This window comes from Manis javanica, chromosome X (assembly GCF_040802235.1).
Source record: "Manis javanica isolate MJ-LG chromosome X, MJ_LKY, whole genome shotgun sequence".
Lineage (NCBI taxonomy): Eukaryota > Metazoa > Chordata > Mammalia > Pholidota > Manidae > Manis > Manis javanica.
The window spans coordinates 15,680,815-15,704,939 of NC_133174.1; the positions used below are offsets into that span (position 1 = coordinate 15,680,815).

At 40.5% G+C, this 24,125-nt stretch overlaps 1 protein-coding gene across 1 annotated transcript in view; it reads left to right on the top strand.

Annotated features, from left to right (window-relative positions):
- The window catches only part of PHEX (phosphate regulating endopeptidase X-linked), a 184,883-nt gene that overhangs the window by 143,047 nt on the left and 17,711 nt on the right, over nucleotides 1-24,125 (top strand). The window contains exons 16-17 of the mRNA XM_037020426.2: nucleotides 16,461-16,515; nucleotides 22,313-22,380. Coding sequence (XP_036876321.2) covers nucleotides 16,461-16,515; nucleotides 22,313-22,380 — 123 coding nt within the window. The remainder of the gene's footprint in view (nucleotides 1-16,460; nucleotides 16,516-22,312; nucleotides 22,381-24,125) is intronic.

Below are 24,125 nucleotides of genomic sequence, written 5' to 3' on the forward strand. Positions count from 1 at the left end.
TTGGTGATAGCATCTAATGTCATGGTTTTAAGCACATTTCTATGCTGCTTGTTGAATACTGGGGTTGAAATTTATAAAGACTATCCACCCTTGACCATGCCCCCACCATCTCTCCCCAAATATTTGTGATAGCCTCCTCACTGACCTCCCTGCTTCTGTTCTCACCCCCCTAGAGTGTGTTCTAAATATAATATTGCAGTTATTTAAAGATGTTTTACAATCATCTCCTGTCCCTCCTTTGTTCAGAACCAATGATCAGCTTCCCATCCCACTCAGAATCAAAGGCAAATTACTTGTAATGGCCCAGAGGCCTCTTAGCGCTGCTTTCATTTCCCCACTGTTCCAGCCACACTGGCCACCTTCCTGTTCCTAGAGCAGGAGACATGCTTCCCTCTTGGCATTTATAGTCAGGGCTCTCAGGGCCTTGGAAAATTTCTCTAAGTGATCTGCAGGGTTTGTGCTCCCACTTCCTTCATGTTTTTGCTTCAATGCCACCTTAGTGGGCTTCAATGCCACTTTAGTGAGGCTTCCTGCCTGCTTGCCATCAATCCTCTGTGCTAGCTCTCATCTGGACAGGACTCCTGGGCAGACAGGACAGCCCAAAGGCTGTGGCTGCCCACTCCCAGTAAGCATATCTCCTTAGAGTCACTTTTATGTGGCTACTTTTGGGAATGGCAGTCCCTGCTGGACTTCGGTCTGAGAAAGTCATGAACAGAAGGAAAACAAACAGATGGTGATAATTTTGATTCCTATACTAATTTATATAACCAACCCAGTTGTTAAATATTTTGACTATTTGGAATGTCACTCCTTACTATAAAAATATTCATTATTATCCCAAAAATACCATTGCTTTTGCCCCCACTTCCCAGCTTTATTGAGATATTATTGACAAATAAACATTGTACATATTTAAAATGTACAAAATGGTGTTTTGATATAGCTCCAAGTTGAAGAGCTGCCTATAGTACATGGGAACTTAGGATATTTGAGATATTAATTCTAACTGCTGTTTATAATATGAATTATAATATTATTTGGAATAATCCTATTGGGCAATAGAAAATTTTTTAGATCATCCATTTTAAAAGAATGTGTTTTATTACGTAATGTTTGGTATATACAAAAGAATATGTGACATGCAAGCGCATAAAAAGTTATAAAGTATGTGAGAAAATATTTGATAAAATAAATGGTATCATACTGCAGGCAAACTTAAGCAACTGTGCTTTTTCAATCAACATGTTTTTTTTTAATTTTTAATTTTCTTTTATTTTGGTGTCATTAATCTACAATTATATGAAGAATATTATGTTTACTAGGCTCCCCCCTTCACCAAGTCCCCCCCACAAACCCCATTACAGTCACTGTCCATCAGCATAGTAAGACGTTGTAGAATCACTACTTGTCTTCTCTGTGTTGTACAGCCCTCCCTGTGCCCCGCCCCCACATTATACACGCTAATCATAATGCCCCCTTTCTTTTTCCCCACCCTTATCCCTCCCTTCCCACCCATCATCCCCAGTCCCTTTCCCTTTGGTAACTGTTAGTCCATTCTTGGGTTCTGTGAGTCTGCTGCTGTTCTGTTCCTTCAGTTTTTCTTTGTTCTTATACTCCACAGATGAGTGAAATCATTTGGTACTTGTCTTTCTCCACCTGGCTTATTTCACTGAGCATAATACCCTCTAGCTCCATCCATGTTGTTGCAAATGGTAGGATTTGTTTTCTTCTCATGGCTGAATAATATTCCATTGTGTATATGTACCATATCTTCTTTATCCATTCATCTATTGATGGACACTTAGGTTGCTTCCATTTCTTGGCTATTGTAAATAGTGCTGCAATAAACATAGGGGTGCATCTGTCTTTTTCAAACTGGGCTGCTGCATTCTTAGGGTAAATTCCTAAAAGTGGAATTCCTGGGTCAAATGGTATTTCTATTTTGAGCTTTTTGAGGAACCTCCATACTGCTTTCTACAATGGTTGAACTAATTTACATTCCCACCAGCAGTGTAGGAGGGTTCCCCTTTCTCTACAACCTCGCCAGCATTTGTTGTTGTTTGTCTTTTGGATGGTGGCGATCCTTATTGGTGTGAGGTGATATCTCATTGTGGTTTTAATTTGCATTTCTCTGATGATTAGCGATGTGGAGCATCTTTTCATGTGTCTGTTGGCCATCTGAATTTCTTCTTTAGAGAACTGTCTATTCAGCTCCTCTGCCCATTTTTTAATTGGATTATTTGCTTTTTGTTTGTTGAGGTGCATGAGCTCTTTATATATTTTGGATGTCAAGCCTTTATCGGACCTGTCATTTATGAATATATTCTCCCATACTGTAGGGTACCTTTCTGTTCTATTTATGGTGTCCTTTGCTGTACAGAAGCTTTTCAGCTTGATATAGTCCCACTTGTTCATTTTTGCTTTTGTTTCCCTTGTCCAGGGAGATATGTTCATGAAGAAGTCGCTCATGTTTATGTCCAAGAGATTTTTGCCTATGTTTTTTTCTAAGAGTTTTATGGTTTCATGACTTACATTCAGGTCTTTGATCTATTTTGAATTTACTTTTGTGTATGGGGTTAGACAGTGATCCAGTTTCATTCTCTTCCATGTAGCTGTCCAGTTTTGCCAGCACCATCTGTTGAAGAGACTGGCATTTCCCCATTGTATGTCCATGGCTCCTTTATTGTATATTAATTGACCATATATGTCTGGGTTAATGTCTGGAGTCTCTATTCTGTTCCACTGGTCTGTGGCTCTATTCTTGTGCCAGTACCAAATTGTCTTGATTACTGTGGCTTTGTAGTAGAGCTTCAATCAACATGCTTTTAAGATTCATCCGTGTAGCCTGTGGCAGTAGGGCCTTTACATTTTCACTGCTGTATTATATTCTGTCACATGACTGTACCTCAGATTACTTATCTGTTCTATAGACCTATGTGTACCTCCCTTCTTTGTTTTTGTTGTTATGAAGAAAGCTGCTCTGAATATCCTCATACATGTCACCTGAAACAAGTGTTTAGGGCATATACTAGGAAGGAATGGAATTACTGGTTTATAGGGTATGCAAATACTCAACTTTATCAGATCACACCAAATGTTTCCCAAAGTGGGTATTCAGAAGTACAGAAGTATTTTCATCAACTCTTTTACATCACCTCTTGTTATTGGTGGACTTACTTTTCTCCAGTTTAGTGACTGTAATATCAGGTCTTATGCAAGAAAAGGCATTGAGATGGACTCTTAACCAGTGTTACCCCCACTTTCCAATGTCAATGAATGCTTACAGCTCCTTTGGGGATTTATATATACCTAATAAACTTCTACCTCCAGGATTCACCCCTGCTCAGCCTTTTTCTTGTTTGGGAAGAGATGATCCTATCAGGGGTTTAATGAAGAAGCAACCATTTCAGGGTAACCCAGTGGCTTCTTGAAAGCTCATGAGCAGAGGGGGTTTGGAATGAACAATTTGAAGCAGTATTTTAATTAAGAGATTCAAGCTGTTTCTATTTTCCTAATGACCAGTGCTTCCTCTCATTGTAAATTACATTCCCAGGCAAGATGACAAGGAATCCTTTGGGTGACTTTTTTCCCCTCTCTCTCCTTTGTGATTTTCTGGACTACAAATTAAGACAGGTGGAGTTCCTTCTTACATTTCCCCACCGAGTTTCCTGGGACTTCCCCAGCCCCCAACTGCCTTCTTTTTGCTTCACTGAGGAAGTGAAAAATTGAGGTGATTTTCTAAAATGTACATCTTTATTGATTAGGGGCTGATTCTGACAGCATGTGGCCATCTGTTTAATTGGGTTTCACATCTAAGATGTAACTATACTTAGTAACGTGATTTATGAGAATTTCATTCAGTTCCCATTATCATTTTCTGATTTATGCCGCTTATGTCTGCATTTGCTTGCAGTGGAGACTTGAGTAGAAAATATAACAACCTGTAACTTTTTTTTTTTTGACAAATCCATGCATTAGTGGAAGCCCTGTGATTTGTGGTGATCTTTCAATGTTAGATGTCTGTAGGATGCTATAGCTTCTTCTTTTTCTACTCTCATCAAGCTGGGTAGCAATGTCTTCAGACACAGAGTGTAGTGTGACATCATAATGACTTAAGTGTGCTGCCCGAGGAGTTATAGTCAGGAGCCGTTGTAGAAAGTAATTATGTTTGAATTGATAAGGTGGTCAAAGAGGAAAACATGGAGCTAAGGGTATTGGTGCCTAAACTGGTGTTTCCCTAACTTTATAACTATGAAGCTGATCTTCCTGCTTTTAGTGGGGGAAGAGTGAGAACCTTGATGGCAGGCTTTGCGTGCCACTGATTTAGTCATATGACGTTGGCCAAGGTATTTCTTCTTCTGACCCCTATTGTCCTCATCTGTCACATGTTGAGGTTACCTAACCCATAGGGTTTTTGGTAAGGATTTAACAAGATGAATTTGAAAAGTGCCAGCATATTGCCAAGGTCAGGGTTTGTGTATCTAAAACTGGCACACCAGTAATCCCCAGGATAGCTAGTCTGTCACATGATAAACAGCAGAATATGAAGGTTTGGGAGGGAAATAGTTTGGATTTTTGCTCTTAAATGATTTTATGAAGTAAAACAATAATTTTGTATGTTCAAAAAAGTCAAACTAATTTGGGAAAGTATTTGGCAGTTTTTTGATATCTCCTATTATCTAGAAATTCCACTCTTGATAAAATAAATGGATCCTTATGCCCACCAAAAGATATCAACAGGAATGTTCATAGCAGCTTTATTCATAATAGCAAAAACCTGGAAAGAGCCTAAGGTCAATCAACAGAACAGTAGGTACATAAATTGTGGCATACAGTGGAATGATACACAGTAGTCAATGAAAAAGAAAAACTGCTCTATGCTTAGCGAAACACTGCGTGGTTCCATTCCTACGAAGTTCAGCAACAGGCAAACGAATCTAAGTGATCTAAGTGATAGAAGTTAAAGTAAATGGCAACCCTTTTTGGGGGTAGTGACTGGTTAGGGGCCCAGGAAACATCTTGATCTGGGAGGTGATGGCACAGGTGATATGTCTGTTAAAACCTCATTATCTTTCTGTTAAAATCTGTACCTTTACTGCATGACTATAATACCTCAGCATAAATAGCAACACTTCCATTCCCCCAGTAAACATTTTTGGAACAGCTTATAGCATGTATAGACATTCTGGCCTTATAGTAGCTTACCTCAGGCCAAGCCTCCAGATGTGTAAACCAGAGATCGGCAAACCTTTTCTGTGAAGGGCCAGATTGTAAACACTTTTGGCTTTGCAAGTCATTGAGTCTCTGTTGCCAATCCTCCGCTTTGTCGTTGCAGCCATAGACAATTCAGAAACAAATGAGCATGGCTGTGTTGTAGTAAAACGATTCACACTGTAGTTTGCCAACCCCTGGAGTAGAGCACTGTGATGGGATGGGCCCCAGTGAGCTTTAAAGAGTGTTCTGACGCAAACCGCTTTGGATCTAGTCAGATGGTGGTACTAGGGGTGGAGGAATGGTAGTGAAGAGCTTTTATTTGGTATTCATTTCTAATAACATGGACTGGGGCTTTAGAATAAAATGTATTTCACTTATTCAGTAGCAATGTGCATCTGAAAAATGCTTCATTTCAATATTCATTTTAATCTTCACACATCTCAAATCATACTAAATAATTATTTTAAGCAAATAAAACCTCCGCTTGAAAACAAACAAGGCCTAAGGGCTAAAACCAATGATTTTATTATCTTTGCTGTTATACACGAGGGATTTGGTTGTCCCAGTTTAATCACAGATATTCTGCTAAGGAAGATAAGCTTTCATCCAGAGGCTGGGCTTATATTAGCATCAGACTATCACATTAATCCTGAAATCAAACATAGATCTGTTTTGCTGTTAAGGAAATAACTGTGTTTCAAACTGGGAGAACTTCTTATTCTTCATTGACTCCTCCAGAAACCGTAACGTAGAAGCCGGGTTAGCAGATACTCACACACCTTCGGCCTCTACTGGAATTTAAAGAAATTAAATCCCTGAGCCCACTTTCCAGTCTGGGGACAATTTGGGAATGGTGTTCCGTAGTTTTGGAGCTAGAAGGGAGGAAACTTAAGTGATCACCTAATCCAAACTTCTCATTATCTGGAAGAGATCCTGACACTCAGAGCACTTCTTAGTTTTTCTTTCCACTTGTTCACTTAACACTGATGGAACCCCCCAGTGATTTTCACTTCCTGGTAGTCATACTCCTGTGTAGGCCAGTCCAACACTGAATAAGACTGACCTACGTAACTAACAATATACTGTGGAAATGACAGAGTGTGACTTCTGAGGCTAGGTCATAAAAGACACTGTGGCTTCTGCCTTGCTTTCTTGGACTGATCAGTCTGGGGAAGCCAGCAACCATGTCATGAGGGCGCTCAGGAAGCTGGTGGAAAGGGCCACACGTGAAGGCCCTGAGGCCTCCTGCCCCTCACCAGCGCCACGTGAGTGCACCATCTTGGAAGCAGATCTTCTAGTCCAGCCAAGTCTTCAGGTGAAGGCAGCCCAGGCTTATGTCTTGATAGTAACCTCATGAGAGACCCTGAGACAGACCACCCAAATAAGCTGTTTCCAAATTCCTGACCCAGAGAAACTGTGAGATACTAATCTTAATTGTTTAGAACCACTATGTTTTAGGATACTTTGCTACATAGCAAGAGATAACTAATACAGATATTATGATTTGCCAGGTACTCTTTCATGCCAAGATGTATAACATGGCATGATGTAGTGCTCAAGAGTGTGGGCTTTGATTTTGAATCTTGGCTTGGCCTCTAATAGCTTGTAATCTTGGGCAAGTTACTTAATGTTTTTAAACCTCAGATCAATTATTTGTAAAATGGAGATAATACTAGTGACTATCCTATAGGCGTTCATTAATATTAAAGGAGAAAATGTATATAAAGTGCTTAGAAGAGAGACTGGTTTGTAGTCGGTACTCAATAAATCTTAGCTGTTAAGAGTCCTGGCTTTTGAGGAGTTGGGAGAGACAGACTTGTTCCCAGCCATTTCTAAGACATTGTGTTGAGTGCCACAGAAGGGTGTGAGTGCATCCTGGGAGCCGTTGAGGAGGAGTGATTAATCTGGGGGAGTCAAGATTGGCTTCACAGTGAAAGTGATATTTGGGCAGAAATAAAAATGAGAAAGACATTCTCTAGGCAATGAAGGGAGCTTGGGACATACACGAAGGAGGACTGGCTGGCACAGAGACAACAGACACTGCCGGGCATGGCACTGAGTGGGGGGTGGGTGGTATTTGAGAGGTGCCATAAGCTACCTTATTTACATTAAACAGAATATTTACATGTGTTCTCCAGAAAGGTTTTGCTTCACAAGCTGTGCTGAGATTTAAAAAGTTGTGTTAAGCGAGCTGGAATTAAGTCATGAACAAGATTTGAACAGTTTGCCAAACTGCCAGATGATGAACTTAGCAAGGTTGTGAGACACCTGTTACAGCTATTTTAAGACTTCTTGTCCTGGTCTAGTTGAGGACTTTTGAGGCCCTAATACAGCCCCCACACCCCACCCCATCTCTGAGGCTTGACCAAGGGTGCAGCTAAGAATGACATTCTGGGTAGTGCCACTGGAGGCCAAAGGTGCCCTCCAGTGGGAATCCCTGCAACATCATGGCCTTGCTGTTACTGCGGTGAGTCCCAGGACCAATGCCTGGAGGGACACATTGGCCACCTTCAGGGCATTCCTGAAAACATACTCGTGGGGCAGGACAAATGCTGTTTCCAGACACAGAGGATGGGACAGGATTGCTGCAGGCCTGGTAGCAGAAAGCACAGAATGATTACCAGGGTCAATCCTATTAAAGAGGTGGGGTGTGAGTGGGACCCTCACTGGGAGCAACCTGGCTGTGAGCCAGAGTGAGGAGAGCGTCAGAAAGCTGCGAAGGAGATGTGGTAGCAGGAGACAGGAAGCCACGGAGCAGGGTCACCAATTTATCTCGACGGTCATAATCTCACTTGTCTCCCCTTGAAAAATATCAATTGTCTTTGACATTTATTACAGAAGTAGTTCATATTTATTGTAGAAAATCTAGAAAATTCCTAGAATAAGCTGAAAAATTCTTGTAGTTAATATCATTTAAAAAGAGCCACAGCCAATAATTTTGTTGATTGTCCTTTAAACTTAACTTTTACCTATACATATTTTAAAATTTATTACACATTCTTCTACATCATCATGCATAGTATTCCACTGAATCAAAGCACCTTAATTTAATTTCCTACCAATAGACATTAAGGCTGTCTCACTATTGTAAAAAAAAAAAAACCAAAACTGTGTGGTAAGTTTTATGGCTAAGTTTTTGTGCAAAACAGATTATTTCTTTAGGGGAAATGCCTAGATGTGGAGGACTTGCTGAGTCAAATGGTATGCCCAGCTTAAGGGTTGTAAAATAACATCTTACCCAACTTCTCTTGAGGGAAGTGGTACCAATTTATATTTCCACCAACAATAGGTGAAATATACATGGTAATGGTGCTGTTGGAGGAGATGAATAAAGAGACAAAGTATTTTCGTCTAGTTGATATGGGGGAAAATGTTAGTCACATTTTCATTCTTGAGACCATTATCTCATACCCAGACAGGGGTCAGTGAACCTGTTCAAGCATTTGTTGAGCATTTACTGTGTTCCCAGGCCTGCCTGAACATCATTGCCTTTGTGTCAGTTTTGAATACCTGGGACAGCATTTGTGTGCATGAGAGGATCTGATGGACTATTAATAGAATATGAGATACTGAGCTTCATAATGGGAGGAAATCTGCGTTTTCTCTGCCAGATGTTGAACTATAGCAGCGGTTCTCGAAGTATGGTCCCAGAGCAGCAGAAGCCACAATCTAAAGCATCAAAAGCTCCCCAAATGATTCTAATACACAAAGAAGTTCTAGGTCCCACCCCTGACCTACCTAATCAGAAACTTTGAGAAATGGGCTCCACAGTTTATGTTTTAAGAAGATTTTAACCATGAAACGTCTGCTGGATGCTGAAGTTTGAGAAACACTGAGCTATAAAGATGTAGCAAGTGTGAAAAGGTCAGACTTGGTTGGGTAAAGGTAAGGGGACTAACCTGTCCTGGTCTGCCTGGGACTGTCCCAGTTTTAGCACTGGAAGTTCTGCATTCCAGGGGCCAACAGGCATGGTTGGTCACCCTGGTAAAGGAGATGCTCTTTGTTGCAGCCTAAAGGTAACTATGGCAGAAAAAGAATAGAAGAACAAGAAGAGAAAGTTTCAAGATGGAGGACACATTTTCGAAGCTGCTTTCTGTTTGTCAGTTCTAGGCTGATAGATACGGTGGCAGGAGGTTACCTGCAGGAAGCCAACAGATGGCTAAGGCATCTTGCTGAATCCCTTGACATGAGTCACAGCTGTTAGTACTTGATACTTTCTGGAAAGGGGAACGTTAGCATTCACCAAACTACCGCAAGATGCCAAATGGAAAAAAAAAAGCCACGATTAATCTTAGCAGCGATGACAATGAAATCTTTTACAGCAAAAAAACGTAACCTAAAGTGATCTGTAATTGCAGCCATTTCCGTGTCCCAACTGATGGCCCCCTAGATTCTAGAAGAATGGTACTGGCTTATCTGATTACAAGAAGTAATCCTGAATAATATGTAACACTCATTCCCCCTCAGAGTGAGCCTTCATTCTGGATTTTCCAAAGCAGTTGCAATTAAAGCTATTTTTATCCTTTTGTACAATCATAATTTATAAGCTATGTAACGTTTCAGTTTTGAAAGTATAGTCTGCAAAATTATACTAAAAATATCTAATCATATGTTGCAAGCACAGTGTTGAGGACTGATTTATATACATCAGTTTAGTTAAATATAAGCCATTCCTTATTTTTCCTAAACCAGGAATTCTGAGTTTCTTTGCATATTAGAATCACTTGAGGAGCTTTTGAAACAACCTGAATGTTTCTGGGCTCCATCCCAGAGACTGTGGCTTCACAGATCTGGGACAGGGACTTGGACATGAGTATATATATTTTAAAAGCTTCCCAAGGATTCTAGTGAGGATTGTTATCCTGACGTAAACCACTAGGTCCCACTGGCACACACCCGCATAACCTGGGGGGCCTGTTGAAAACTGTGGACCCCACTCCCAGAGATCCTGATTCAGCGGGTCTGTGGTGGGGCCCAATAATCTGCACCTCTAGCAAGTGCCCCCGTGGTGCTGCTGCTGCTGCACCAGGACCACACTCTGAGAACCAGTGTCCTGAGCTCCTGGACCCTCCCTGCCTCAAACCCCACCTGCTCTTGCAAACCATCTCTTTTTCCCAGTCATGCAGGCATGTGTATAAACAGCCCATCTCCCCAAACACCTCTGTACATCTGTTCCTGTGTATCCAGTATTTTCTTCACTAAGGTTAAAACATATTTCACTTAAAAAGTACAGTTTAGAAATCCTTGGTATTACTTCACCTCACCTCTTTAGAGCTGGCAAATTAGAATTTTTCTGGTTACATCCTTTTTCCTTCACTAGATGATAGATTCTTTGAGAATGTTTCTATGTTCAAAGCTTACCTGTGTGGCCTGGAACATCATAGGTGCTCAGTACATGTCAGAGGTCAACGATTACGTATAGACATTGTATCATCATACCCATACCCAGTTATTCCCAGTAGTTTTTATAATGGTGTTTAAATGTGTTAACATCTCCAAAATTAGGGTCATAAAATGTGTTCACTTTGTGAGCTTTGGAACTAGGAGCTATTGCACAGGACAAGTTAAATAAATAATTCAGTAGAAGTAACTACAAGTGAATCTAAGAAGTATAATAATATAACTAAGATGGGACATCAGCCATAAGCCCTGAAATGTAGACTTGGATTAGTTCAGTAATAGAAGTATATACTTAGGACTTTTGAGAACAACTGTCATAACATGTACTAGAATAAAGCTACATTAATACACCAATCCATGCAAAAAGGCCATGCATGCTATTATTTGAAAAGACTAATAATATAATACAATGGATTTGTATAGCCAGCCTCTTAGCAAGAATATCACAAATCCTCAGGGAAAGAAAACAGACACAGATACACACTTGATGGAAGACCCAAGTATATGTCTGGAGAAAGTGGCTACAGCAAATATGGAAAGGGATTTAACTGAACAGTTGAGTACGTACTTTGGCCCACACATTCTCAGGCCCATTGGATTCTCCTTTAGAACTTCCCCTCAGTCACCTGCTTTGGGATGGAACTTTTACTTTGTCATTTGCCCCTGAGCTGTGCCACTTCTGCCCCAGAGGCTGCTGGATCTTAACTGAACAAATTAAAAAATGCTAATTCCCTCAAAGGAGTAAACAGAGGTTGAATTTAAGAATAAACCGTTCCCAAATTTAGGTGAATTTGAGTTGCCTGGCATTGTAGTAGTAAGTTGATGGAAGTTTGCTGTAGAGAAAGGGAAGATAGCAGGTGCGCTAGGCTTAGAAGACTGGCAGGGAAAGTCGGAGGTGTATCATTTGTAAATCTGACCAAACATGGAAACCACAGGAAAAGCTGTGTGAGTCTGAGTATAGTTGTCTTAAAAGAATCACCATTTATAAGTGTCAGTTAAAAAAAAACTCCAAATTTCCAAATAACCTAAAGCGTCTGGAAGGTAATACTTTCGAAATATTTGTTATCTGATACCTTCCCTGAACCACACACTTAGGGTATGGAATTTACAATTAATGTGGCAGTTAATGAAAGCATACAAAGTATGTAGGGAAGGGAGATTATACTTGTTCAATATCGTTAGGACCAAAGGACCTTGATCTAAATCAGTGTTTTGTCTGATTTTCTCTTTTCAGCATATGCCCCAACCATAGAAAGGGAGACTATCGTACTTTTCTTCCTTGGCGGTAGAGAGGGCTAAGAGGACCCGGGGATGATAGAACTCGCACAGAGCTGGGCAGGGCTTTTCATCTGGTTGATATCTGCGTTCTGATTGAGAGTTTATTGGAAAAAAATGTGCTGACCTCAAAACTACAGTAGTTCTCTCATGAATGCAAGAGAATGGAACCCACATGTCTGTAATCTGGAACGAAAATGAAAACCAGAACTTGGATAGTTGAACATACTCCTGTTCCTGTATTGAATATGGAAACTTGAAGAAGTAGCACACTGGTGGCACTAACAATATCATGTAACGTGTTAGACTTTGGCCATCAAGATGTGCTCATAGTTATAGGTCAGGCTTAGCCCCCTTCACCCCCCTGAATTTCACCCGGTGCAGATTCCAATCACTCAACAAATATTTATTGAGTGTTTACCATTGCCAGGTATTCTATCTATGGAGGTACAGCAGTGACAGAAGAGTAAAAATAAACAAAAATTCCTTTTGTGGTGGAGCTTTTATTCTAGTTGGGGGAAGAATGTATATCTGTGCCTTGCTTTACTCCAGCAACACTGGCTTCGATGCTAGAGCGGTAGGACCTACCTCTTCCTTTTCTTTTGTTGTATAGCAGCCCATACTATGATCATGCCATCATTAAGTCATTCCCTTCCTGTTGGATGTTTGGTTTGTTGCACACTGTTTTCAATTACAGCAGCGCAGCAGTGATCACATTACGCATGCCTGCACAGTGCGCATGAGCCAATGATTGGGCAGTAGTTCTTCAAGTGTGGGTCCCAGACCAGCAGTGGCAGCATCACTGGGGAACTTGGTAAAGATGCAAATTCTTAGCATCCTCCCCAGACCTACTGACTCAGAAACTCTGAGGGTGGGGCTCAGCAGTCTGTATTTCAATAAGTGCTCCAGGGGATTCTGATGCATGATAGAATTTGAGGACCACTGGCAGGAATGTGTGTGTCTACATATACACATAGGTGCATACCTGTACATATATAGTCAGCTCTGCTATAACACAACGTGTATTCCTAAACGTCACTGTGCTCTGCAAAGTTGTGTAATAAAGTCACAACGCTTATGAGACAAATGGGATTAGGGACACAACAGTCAAAAACATCCGTGACACATGAAAACAAAATGTAGGAGCCTAACAAAAATGACGGTGCTGTTTTACACATGTTAAGTGGGTAAAGACATAAATGCTACAGTAAATATGCTGCTTTCCCTTGAAGATACCTAACGTTTGCTTGTCAGTCATTGTGTAGTGGTGGAGTGAGGGTTTTTGAAATTGAAAGTTTAAACACCCGATGTGTGTGGGTGTGGCTTCTAACACTTGTGGTGAACTGAGGTAGCTGGTCCATGTTGGGATGTGTATGTTTTGTGTATTGCTGTGCTGCTCAGTTCATTTGGGTGCAGTTTTCTACTTTCACTTCACATTTGTGTAGACAAAATTGTGCATAAGCTAATGTGAAATTTGAGTTATGCCCCATTTTTGCCCTGAATATACCAATCCCCTTGGAACAAATTTGCCTTTTTAATACAAGTGTTATAGCAGAACCTATACATATATTTACACTTGTATTACAAGTGTAATACAAGTACCTGACTGAACGTACTTGTATCCCATACATGACTGAATGTTCGTTTTTTTTCACTTAATAATATCTCTTAGAGCTTTTTCCATCTCAGCACAGTTACTTGTTTTTAAAAAATGGCCTTTGAAGCATTAAGAGATGAGTCGATTGCTCATCGATATGCTTGCAACAATTTACACTCCTACCAACATACTTCCTACACCCTGGCCCATATTCCCTATTATCAAGTTTATTAATTTTTTGCCAGTCCAATAGTTTAATTTCGCTTTCCTTCCTCTTCCTCTCTCCTGTCTCATATATAAGTATGTGTATATATACGTATGTGTACACACACACACACACACACACATGGTGAGGCAATGCTGAAATGCGGAAAAGGAGGGAAGAAAATGCATTTGCAACAAAACTTAAGAAAAGCCTATTAAAAACAGAGACAGAAAGAAAAAGAATTCCCTTTCTATTTATTTAGTTATTTTTACACCTACTTTTACTAAATTCAGCTTATCCACTTTGTAAGATACTGAGTTGGCTCTGTTGGGATTCAATACATCACTCTAGTTGGTTGACACCTCCAGAAATCAGCTTAAACTTTTAATCCATTCACTTCAGCAAACAGTCCTAAGGGCATCACATTCTTCTTTTGACTGGTGTTGGTTCCATGGTTCCATGGGGCTGAGCAGATACAGCTGATTGGGGCGTGTGACAGCTGCAGCCTGTGTGTCTCAGGCCTCTCACAGCCAAAGCAGCAGAAACGGAGGCTCATGCAGGTGTCAGATGTTTTCCCGTAAAGAGGTTGGCAGTGGACAGAGATGCTTCCAGCTGGGCACATTACCAAGCAGGAAAGCCATAATGGTTTAATAATTAAATCACATTGGTTTATGATCATTGTTCTTATTAGGAGATATCATTGCTTTTTGATGATCTATTGTGTGAGATGGAATTTTCACATAAACACTGTGATTTGCATATATATGTAATATATATATTTGCATATTTATCTCCAAGTCAGAATGACTTCCTAAAAGTAATCGCTACAAAAGAGGATGGAATATTGATATAAAGATGCCAAAGATACTTAAGGAATTTTAGACATTATGGAGATTAATGTGACCTTGTCCCTTCAAAGTCAGATGCATTTTCCCTCATGTGTAAGCAGGAAGAGAGAACTACTAGCTGGATCCATTTCTGTTTTGCAATTAGGTTTTTGTACCAAATCTCCAACTGTGTTATTATTAAGAAAATATAAACAATATATATACACTTGTATAGATTTAACATTTCACTTCTAAATTAAGAACTTGCTTTCCTGCCTCACTTTACCTCCTAGTGTTCAGTCATGGAGGGGAGGTAGAAAGAATGTTGAGAGGGAGAGAGGCAAGAGAAAACATTCTAAGTCACAAAAGACCTTTCAGTCTCAAGGGGCCTTGAGCAGTGGCCCTGGTGAGGGCAAAGAGAGGGTGGAAGGCCTCTCTCTGTCCCTGTCTCTCTTGTTAGTATTCTTTGCATTCCCAGTTGTGACGACTTGTTAAGGACAGCTCCTAGGATCAAGCCAGGCTGCAGAATTTAGTGATGAGCTGCACGAGCAAAGTGAAGCATTTCTCCCACTTCTCTGCACCCCGGGCCAGCTACATAATTTGTGGGGCCTGGTACAAAATGAAAATATGGGGAACCCCTGTTTGGAAAGCAGGAAAAAGTGCTGTTACAGGTGCTAAAATAGAAAGCTTTGTCCTGTTTTCCACAGCCTCTCTTTCTCTAGACTTGTTATGGTATTTTTTTAATTTGCTATTTAATGCCATTGTAAGTTGTAAGAAAAATTAAAATTTTAAATCATCAGCACAGTTTTATTGTTTATCTTTATATTATGCAATGCCAGTTTTAAAAGCAAACATAAAAGCTTTTAACGTGTATGTGGAATCACCAAAATTATACAGTTTGTATTTTGTAGCTTGTACATGCATATGTACTTTTTCTTACCAGAGCAGTGGAAACACTGCACAAAACGAACTCAGCCCTTTTTATTTCACTTCCTAATACACGTATGTTCTGCTAATGCTGCCTACCTTCAGCTTACTGCTGAGTAAAGGAGGACTGAAAGGAAAAGAAACTGTGCATTGCCCTGTTTTTCCCTTTCCTTCTGTGTCGTCCTTTTTGGCATATGTGGTTGGCAGATACAGGGAAGTCAGAGGAGGAAGAAAGAGTAGGACAGGGTTCCTTGGTCATTTGTGTTTCTTAGAATGCCATTGCCTGCTTTTGGTGATCGAAGCAAATTCTGGTTCCAGTGGAAAGAACCTTCTTGGGGCTGTCAAGAGTCCCCACCTACTCAGTCCTAGATGTAACGTGCTTACCTTGTACTCTCTCTTTGAGGCCCACTGGGGCTCCCATGCTTTGTGGGTCTACTGGTGTTCTGTGCTCCTGGGATGCGTCATCAATGCTGTATGTGAATGGGGCACCTAAAAACCTCAGGTATGCATATGGCTCCTTTGCTCACATGCATGCTTCCATATTCCTTTAGATTCCACTTAACAAAATCACATGCAAAGCCAAAAGTATTTAGAGTTTCAAGACAGGGATAGCAGAGCATTAAATCACGTTCAGGGTCCTTCTTCGTGGGGGGCCCTGTGCGACTGCCTAAGTTGTGTGTCTGTGAAGCTGGCCCCTTCTGTATCAGGGCAGCTACTGGACAGCTGGGGGCCTCCTGCGCATGCTGTGTATGAGGGAACCCAGTTTACAGCAGGCTGGGCACTACCAGTGGTGTATCCATGCAAGATAGTTTCCTTGAAACTGATGTAATACACATATTTCAAACTCAGTAGAATTAATAACATCCTAGAGACAGTTGGATCTCTTAGAGGGCCCCCAAGCTACGTGAGAAATACCTTTCAGATGGGCCTTTGAAACTTTAAGGCTAAAGCTGGCATTATTGAATTAATCTCTATGTCCCTTATGATTTTAATTTTTTTTTTGCCTTTCTTCCAGGATTTCCTGCAGGAGAGCTCCAGAAGCCTTTCTTTTGGGGAACAGAGTATCCTCGGTAAGTAAAATTAGTAAAGAAACCAGTTGTTGACAATTAATGAAGAACATGCTGCTTTGGTAGAGAAAAAATATAAAGTCAGGGAAACAAAGCCCATGATTGGTCAGCACAAAGAGACAGCATGGAACTTGCCATGACTTGGCCCTGCTCCCAGCGTATTAGGTATTTGTTTTCTGGTTCTTATGACCAGGGTATATGACTGCACAAGAAAACCAACTTATACACATATAACTTACATCTTTATGCATTTATTCACTTATGCATTGACTCCTACTGAAAACATTTGGACCTTGAAGGATTCTTGGGATTTGAGTTGATGGCAATGACTGTAAAACCATTCCAGATGGAGGAAATAATGTGAGGAAAGGAAAGAAAAGTGCTCACAGAATAGCAAAGAGTCTAGTTTGGCTGGTCCAAATGGTATATGACAGGAAAAGAAGTCTATAAAAAAGGTTGATGTTTGATATTGGAGGCTCTCAATGCTAGGTAAGGAGCCCGGACCTTAATAAGCGGTAGAAAATGTTGACGTTTTTGAACAAGTAAACATAATTAGATTTGTCTTTAGAAATATGACCTTGGATAGCTATATAATAGGTCAAAAATTGACAGTGTCTAGAGTTAGGGATATCCGCTTCAAGGCCATTAATACCAACAGATTGTAGACTTACCTAATTCAGAATTTCCATATATAAGGGAAGTTCTGATAATATACATCATCTATAATATCACTACTTTTATTTTGTATTGTTGTTTGCTCTGGTACTTTAATGCACAGAAAATTTAGTGTTGATTTTAGAAGTTTAGTCCACTTGTCTTTTGGTGTAGATAAATGGCAATTTCAATATCAAAATGTAGATTAAAAAAATAGGGGATTACACACGCATACAAATAAGAGAAACACAGCAGCAGTATTTTGATTTGGGCTTCCCCAGAAGCACACCCTGTATCAAGGATTCAAGTGTAAGTAGTTTTTTTGGGGGGTGATACCAGGCAACACCAACAGGGAAGTGAGGAAGTAAGACAGGGAGGGAAGGAAGCCAATAAATCGTGTTGTATGAGTTTTCTTTGGGTGCCATAATGAATTGTCACAAATTTGGTGGCTTCAAACAATGTACATCAGTTAGCTTACAGTTCAGTAGGACAGAAGTCCAACCTGGGTCTCACAGGGCTAAACACAAGGTGTTGGCAGGGCTGCATTTCTTTCTGGAAGGTCTAGGGCAGCATCTATTTCCTTGCTTTTTCCAGTTTCTAGAGATGGCCCATGTTCCTTGGCTCACGGCCCTTTTCCTCCATCCTCCAAACTAGCAAAGTTGCATTTCTCTGACCATTCATCGCCTTCTGATATCACTCCTCCTCCACCTTTAGGGACCATGGTGATTAGGTGCACCCGAGTAATCCGGGATAATCTCCCTATTTTAAGCTCTGCTGGTTGGCAGCCTTAATTCCCCTTTACCACATAATAACAGCTTTACCACATAGTCACAGCTTCCAGGGACTAGCATGCACACATCTTTTGGGGGCCAGTATTGGACCTACCATATGTGTGTTACAAAGCCAGTTATCACTGTGGGCAACTGGGGCCCAGTCCTGTTAGAGAATGCTTCAGGGGCAAGGGAACTGTGATATTTATCCTCCAACTCACCTTCCTTCATGGATTGAGGGCTGCCAGTAGGTGTATGAACTCCCTGGCATTGCCCAGTCTAGGCCAAGAGGGCTCTGATGGCCAGAGAAACTCCTCAGTTAACTAGTTTCAGGTGCTTGCAGTTAGAAGCTGTTGGATTGGTGTCCTCAAAAATGGTGAGTGCAGAGCAGATTCAGGGTGTTTCGACATTGTTCAGCTAGAGACTACACTAGCAAGCATCGATAAAGCCTACTGTAGGGAAGCACCATTGCTGGCAGAAAAGAAAAAACTCTCAGTTTGTATCAATCATAATCCATGAATATCATCCCAAGCTTTAGATGCATAGTTTTCATTAGTGTTCAAATATTTGGAATCAATTTTTCCTATTGTTAAGATTAGACATTTATATGTATTGCCATAAAATTAAAGGTTTAAGTTAAATATTCTCTCAGTTCCCTTCAAATGGAAAGTCATAGAATTTTTTTATTCTGCTTATCATTAGCAATTTAACTGCTTCTGTTATTGTGGTTATATATCTGGAGACTTGGAACTAGTGTGGTTAGGCTTTGAAGTTATTGATTTGATGAATTTGTTTATTGGGTCCATGAGCGTGGGCTTCTGATATAAAGGTCAAAATCATAGAAACTTAGGAAATAGTAATGTCTATTAGTTCAACTTTATGCTGAGCCATAGTTGACACTTGAGTGGGAGAGAGATTTGAGTTTTTCTCCTAAAATATTCTAAGTCCTCATTGAAGCCACCCATCCTCTATTAAAGTAGCTGCTCAATGAATAATTAATTATTAAACATCTTTTGGGTACTCAGCATTAGATATACAGAGATCCTGGAAACATGGGAATCACAGTCCAGTGAGATGGCTTCCATACATCCATCTGTTCTAGATGGGCGGCCTCCCAACCAGCCAGTGTCTATGCTTTTTGCTCACACTGGTCAGTTGAGCCCTCCCTTGAGTGTTGAGTCTAAATACAGGGACATCAATAGGCTGAAGTGTTACCAGAGGAGAGCATCAGGATTGTATATGGCCTATGACCACATATCCTAAAGTGTGTGTTCCATGAAGTAGTTAGAGAGGTAAGTCATCCTCCCCTTGGTTTAGGAGCTTCACAATGCTCAGCAGCATAAGAATTCCCAAGAAGTTCTACGAGTAAGAAACCTATTTAAATGTGTTTCATCCAGAGGTTTCTAACCCCCACCCCGACCCTTTTCCCTAGTTTGGGGAAATGCTGGTCTAGAATTCATGACAGAAGAAGAAGAGTTGAAAGAACTTGGAAACACTTGAGTGGGAACCTCATAACTGCACATTTTTTAAGGAAAATTCAGGTGGCAGCATGATTTAGTTTATTCATGGGGATCAGAGGTTGTTCAGGTAGAGACTGTGCTAACCTAATAGAGGACATAGGAAAGAGATTCCAGATTAATATTAGAGAGAACAATTTTACTTAGAGACACCTGAAGAGGGAATGGCCACAACAGAAGGGGGTGAACTCCCAGTTATTAGAAATGCCCAAGGTGAATTCTTAAAATGTTTTGAATGGGTTTTTGTAGAGGGGATGCATGCCTCTGCTAAGGAATTGAACTCAATTACCTTAAAGCTTCTTCCAACTTTGGGATGCTTATGAATTCCCAGTTCAGGCACAGAATGTTTCAGGCACTTGCCTGATGACAGTCTGAGATCATGGTTGCTCCAGAGAGTATAAAACAGTTGTTTCATTGTTGACAGCAAAACCCTGTGCATGTGTTAAACCCATCAGCTAGAAGAACAAAAGAGAAATTGAGTAGGTGGAAAAATTGTCATCTTCCCCATTTTATTTCTGGAAGGCTAGATTTTTCTCTGCAGGAGTCTTCTTGTTTCTGGCCAGCCAGTCACATTTTAAAAGGCATACATGTTTATTTATTTATTTTTATGACATGCTAATTTAAGTAATGTCCACTGATACAATGGAAGATGTGAGTTTAGTATTATGAAATATTATCATGCTAAGGCTTACTTCTATAAAATTACTTTTCCTTTGTCTCTTGTCCAAAGGATAGCGATTATGTAACTAAGAATTGGAATTTACCATGGTTCAATCATCTTTTGAATTCGCTATTACCCTTTGCAAATAGGAAGCTCTTTGGAGCAGTGTATTTTTGTTTATTGCAAAGCGGTTCCTATAAGCTTCCATTGTTCATCTCTTAAATTCATCCAGTCAATAGCAATGACCAAGAGTTGTAGAGCACCAAGTACTGTTCTCAGGGCTGTGACACCTGGAAAAATGAAACATTACAGGCCGCAGAGTGACAGCTACTGCTGCAAAAATTAGCACTACATAAAATTACACATTTGTCCTGTGCTGCTATGATAGCTCTATGATTGAAATGCATAATTTTACTCTTACTTCTTTAATGAAGGTTTGCAATGATGGAAAAACAGTAGGAAGCATTTTTTCAAATGCAAATTACCTTGCAGGAAAGAAATAACAAAGGAAAGAATTGCCACCAAGGGGAAAAATTAAATCTTACAGCACTTCCTTGGGTATAGTTGAGACAAACAATTAGCATGTTAAGGATCATTATGTCCTGTAATAACATGTTGCTTCAGACTTCCTTCCAGTTACGGGTCCTATCTATTTGCTGGGTGACTTTGATGTCGCATGTCAGGAACCAACTGTGAAATATTTTTAGCGTAATTGCAAAGCTCAGAAAGAATCCTCACAACCAATTTAAGTTTGTTTTTAAGTACACAAAGGATTTTAAGTTGTCAGTAATCCTCATCCACACATTAAACGACTAAAATAAGTTACCTGCAGACATGTCACTTGCATGAAATGGTCAAGTTATCAGTTAGTTACTTTCTTACTGTGTACTAGGTCCAGGGAATTTAGCATCGATCAAGTAGATAAAGGTTTGGCCTTCATGGAACTTGTGGTTGAGAGAGATCCCAGACAGGCACGCATGGAAGCCCCCTTAGTCGAGGTCTTCGTATGTCATTCGTGTGCTCTGTTTCAGTTACCTGCTGCTGTGTAATAAAGCTGAGCCAAGCAACCACTAGTGGCTCATGATTCTGCACTTTGGGCAGGACTCAGCCCAGACAGCTTGTCTCTGCTCCATGTGATATTGGCTGGGAGAGCCTGACTGGGGCCAGAGGATCTCAGATGGCTTCACTTAAAACGCTGGCTTCCCGGTTGGGTTGGCTAGGGTGGCTGGGACCTGGCTGGGCCTCTCTCTTTCTTTAGAAGTCTCTCAACTTTTGGTGTCTCTCTCTCACTTCGCGTGGCCTCTCTCTCTCTCTCTCTCTCTCTAGCTGATTAGTTCAACTTCATTACACTGCAGTTGACTTCCAGGGGGAACAAAAAAATGGAAGGAGCGAAGCCTCTTAGGCCTAGGTCCAGAAGTCACACCTGATCTTCCACTGCATTCTGTTAGTCACAGCAAGTCCCCAGGCCCAACCAGATTCAAGGGGAAGAAATCGATTGCCTCTGGATGGGAGACGGGGCAGGTGCATTGAGGGGGTGGAATTGTTGGTGGTCACCTTTGTAGGTAATCTACCACATATTGCTTCAGAGGTGAAGAGAAAGAATATAACACCTTTCCCAAATCTGGTTAAGACTTCACAATCTTTGCTGTTTAGCTGTGAACTTGTCTGTCACAGAAGCAGAGGAATGGGACTGCCTTTGAAAGCAGAGTGATCCCTTTTAATCTCTGTGCTATGTCTTTTTTATGACTATATTTGGAAAACAATTTAACTTCCAACACTATAGTGATTTTTCAACAGGTTCTCAGATAAAAAAATAAATGGTGTGTGTACTGACAGGATCTTTTCAAACCCTGCTGCTGTTTTGGGCATTTATAAGTATAAACTATAGCCAGAGCCAATACAGAATCATAGAAACCATAGGGCTGGAAGGGGCTTTTGAAAACATTTCTTTCACATCCCTAATTTCACAGTGTAGGGCACTGAGGCCCATACATGGTTGTATGACAATGTTAGAATTTATATTTTCTTTGTTTTTAGAGTTTTTGTTTTTACAGTTTTGTGGATGTGGTTATTAGGTTGTTATTACCGTGGTTACTAGAAAACAGATGATCGTGACTTCTCATTTAAAAAAAAATTAGAGGACTATGCTCTGAGATGCATGCTTGTAATTTTCTCCGAATTTTATATTTATGCTATAGATCTCTGAGTTACGGCGCTATAGGAGTAATTGTTGGACATGAATTTACACATGGATTTGATAATAATGGTAAGTACTGGTTCACTGTATAAGCTGCTGCTTTTACGATAATGTTGAGTCTATGGATGTTAATTGTTGCTATTATCTTTGCATAGTGGCATCATCGTAGATTGAAGATTAGCTAAAGAAGTATGATTGCTGATTCAAAACTTCACCCCATGTCTTGATATGATGGCTTGCAATAAATAAATAATTGTTCCCATTGGCGATGGGGTACAATGAAAAAAGACCTTGTAATTTCAATAAATTAGCTTTGCATTTAGACCAGCATTGCTGAGGCTGCCACAGTAGGAGTAGCTTTATCGCTTTTCCCCTTTGTCACTTCTTCATTCACCATCTTGAGAAGCTCTCCCTGGAGGTGAGAGCTCTGGCCAGAAGATGATGATACATGCTGGCAAGTTAGGACTCTGGAGCTTGGCTGACTGGTTCCTTTATACTGTTGTAAAGATTATGCAATGCTTAATCTCTATTTATCTCTATTCTGGCATATATTCAGAATTTTTTTAAAGCTGTGCTTTCCTAATAATGCATAATATAGAACATGCTATGTATCCTGATGACATTTAAGCAAAAGGAAGGAGCAGAATATAACATAAACTAAAGAAATGATTGCCTTTGAGAATCATCATTTTTAATCAGCACTCCTTTCTCCTTTGACTTTGGAGTATTATTGGTATGCCACATGCAATCTCTGAAATTGAGGAATTAGGCAGCAAATTATAGTCATATTCAGATCCACACAATGATTTACAGGCAGACTCACGAACCCAGCTGGCCCAAGGGAGCATTGCATAGAGGGACCTCTTTATTCCATGTCTGTGTTATCTCTAACGTCCTTTCCTGGGTGCCTACCCCAGAGCCAGAGACACCTTTCGGTTTTTCTCCTGCTGGAGAATTCTTCCTGGACTCCCACCAGTCCTTCTTTAATCACGTTGGGATTTTTGCTCCCCTGCTCTCCTCTCCCTGTAAAAATGTAGCTGCCTGAACAACATCTGAATCCCCAGAGCTACACTTTCTGCCTCTGCCTGTTTGGTTTATCTGAGAGGAGAGTCTTAGCTAAGGAACAAAATCCAATAGTGGTCTCTTGGTTCTGGGGCTTACTTCTTGGTAAATTTAAATACACTTCTTCCCTGGAATCTTCAGGAGTCCTTCTGGATTCTTTCTCAAAGGACAGAATCTAATGATGGCTATTTCACTCTCTAACCAATACTTAGAATAGTGCATTGCACATATAAGTACATATGCAGTAACTATTTAATGATGGATGGATGGTTGGTGGGTGGACGACAGTGACTGCCTGCTCTCCAGGGGTGGTGATAGTGGCATCCAGCCTTGCTGAAGAGCTTTGGATTATTCCAGTTAATGCCTGTGCTTAGGGGACTTTCTTGTAAGCCCAGTGACAAGTTCTCTGCATAATTAAATTTAAAGCAGTAGTAACTGTGGGTATAGAAGATATCCGAGATACATCCAAACTTTTTGTTTTTGTTTTTGTTTATGAAGTGTGTAAAGAAAATGAAGAGCAAGCCTCTAGCAAAAAAGCATGTATAACTAATTTGTTTTCCATTACGTTTTGGAGATTTCCATCCTTGCTCCAAGTTTTCTTTTTAGAGCAAACTTCCTTGTCAAAGCAGGACAGATGGTCCTTCCATCCACGCTGATGGCTGTGGAATGATTCATAACAGAGGTTTTACGTGTCTCTGGGTTCCTGGCAACTTGGAGGAAACACGTACCTATGGGGCTGAGTCAGAAGCTCT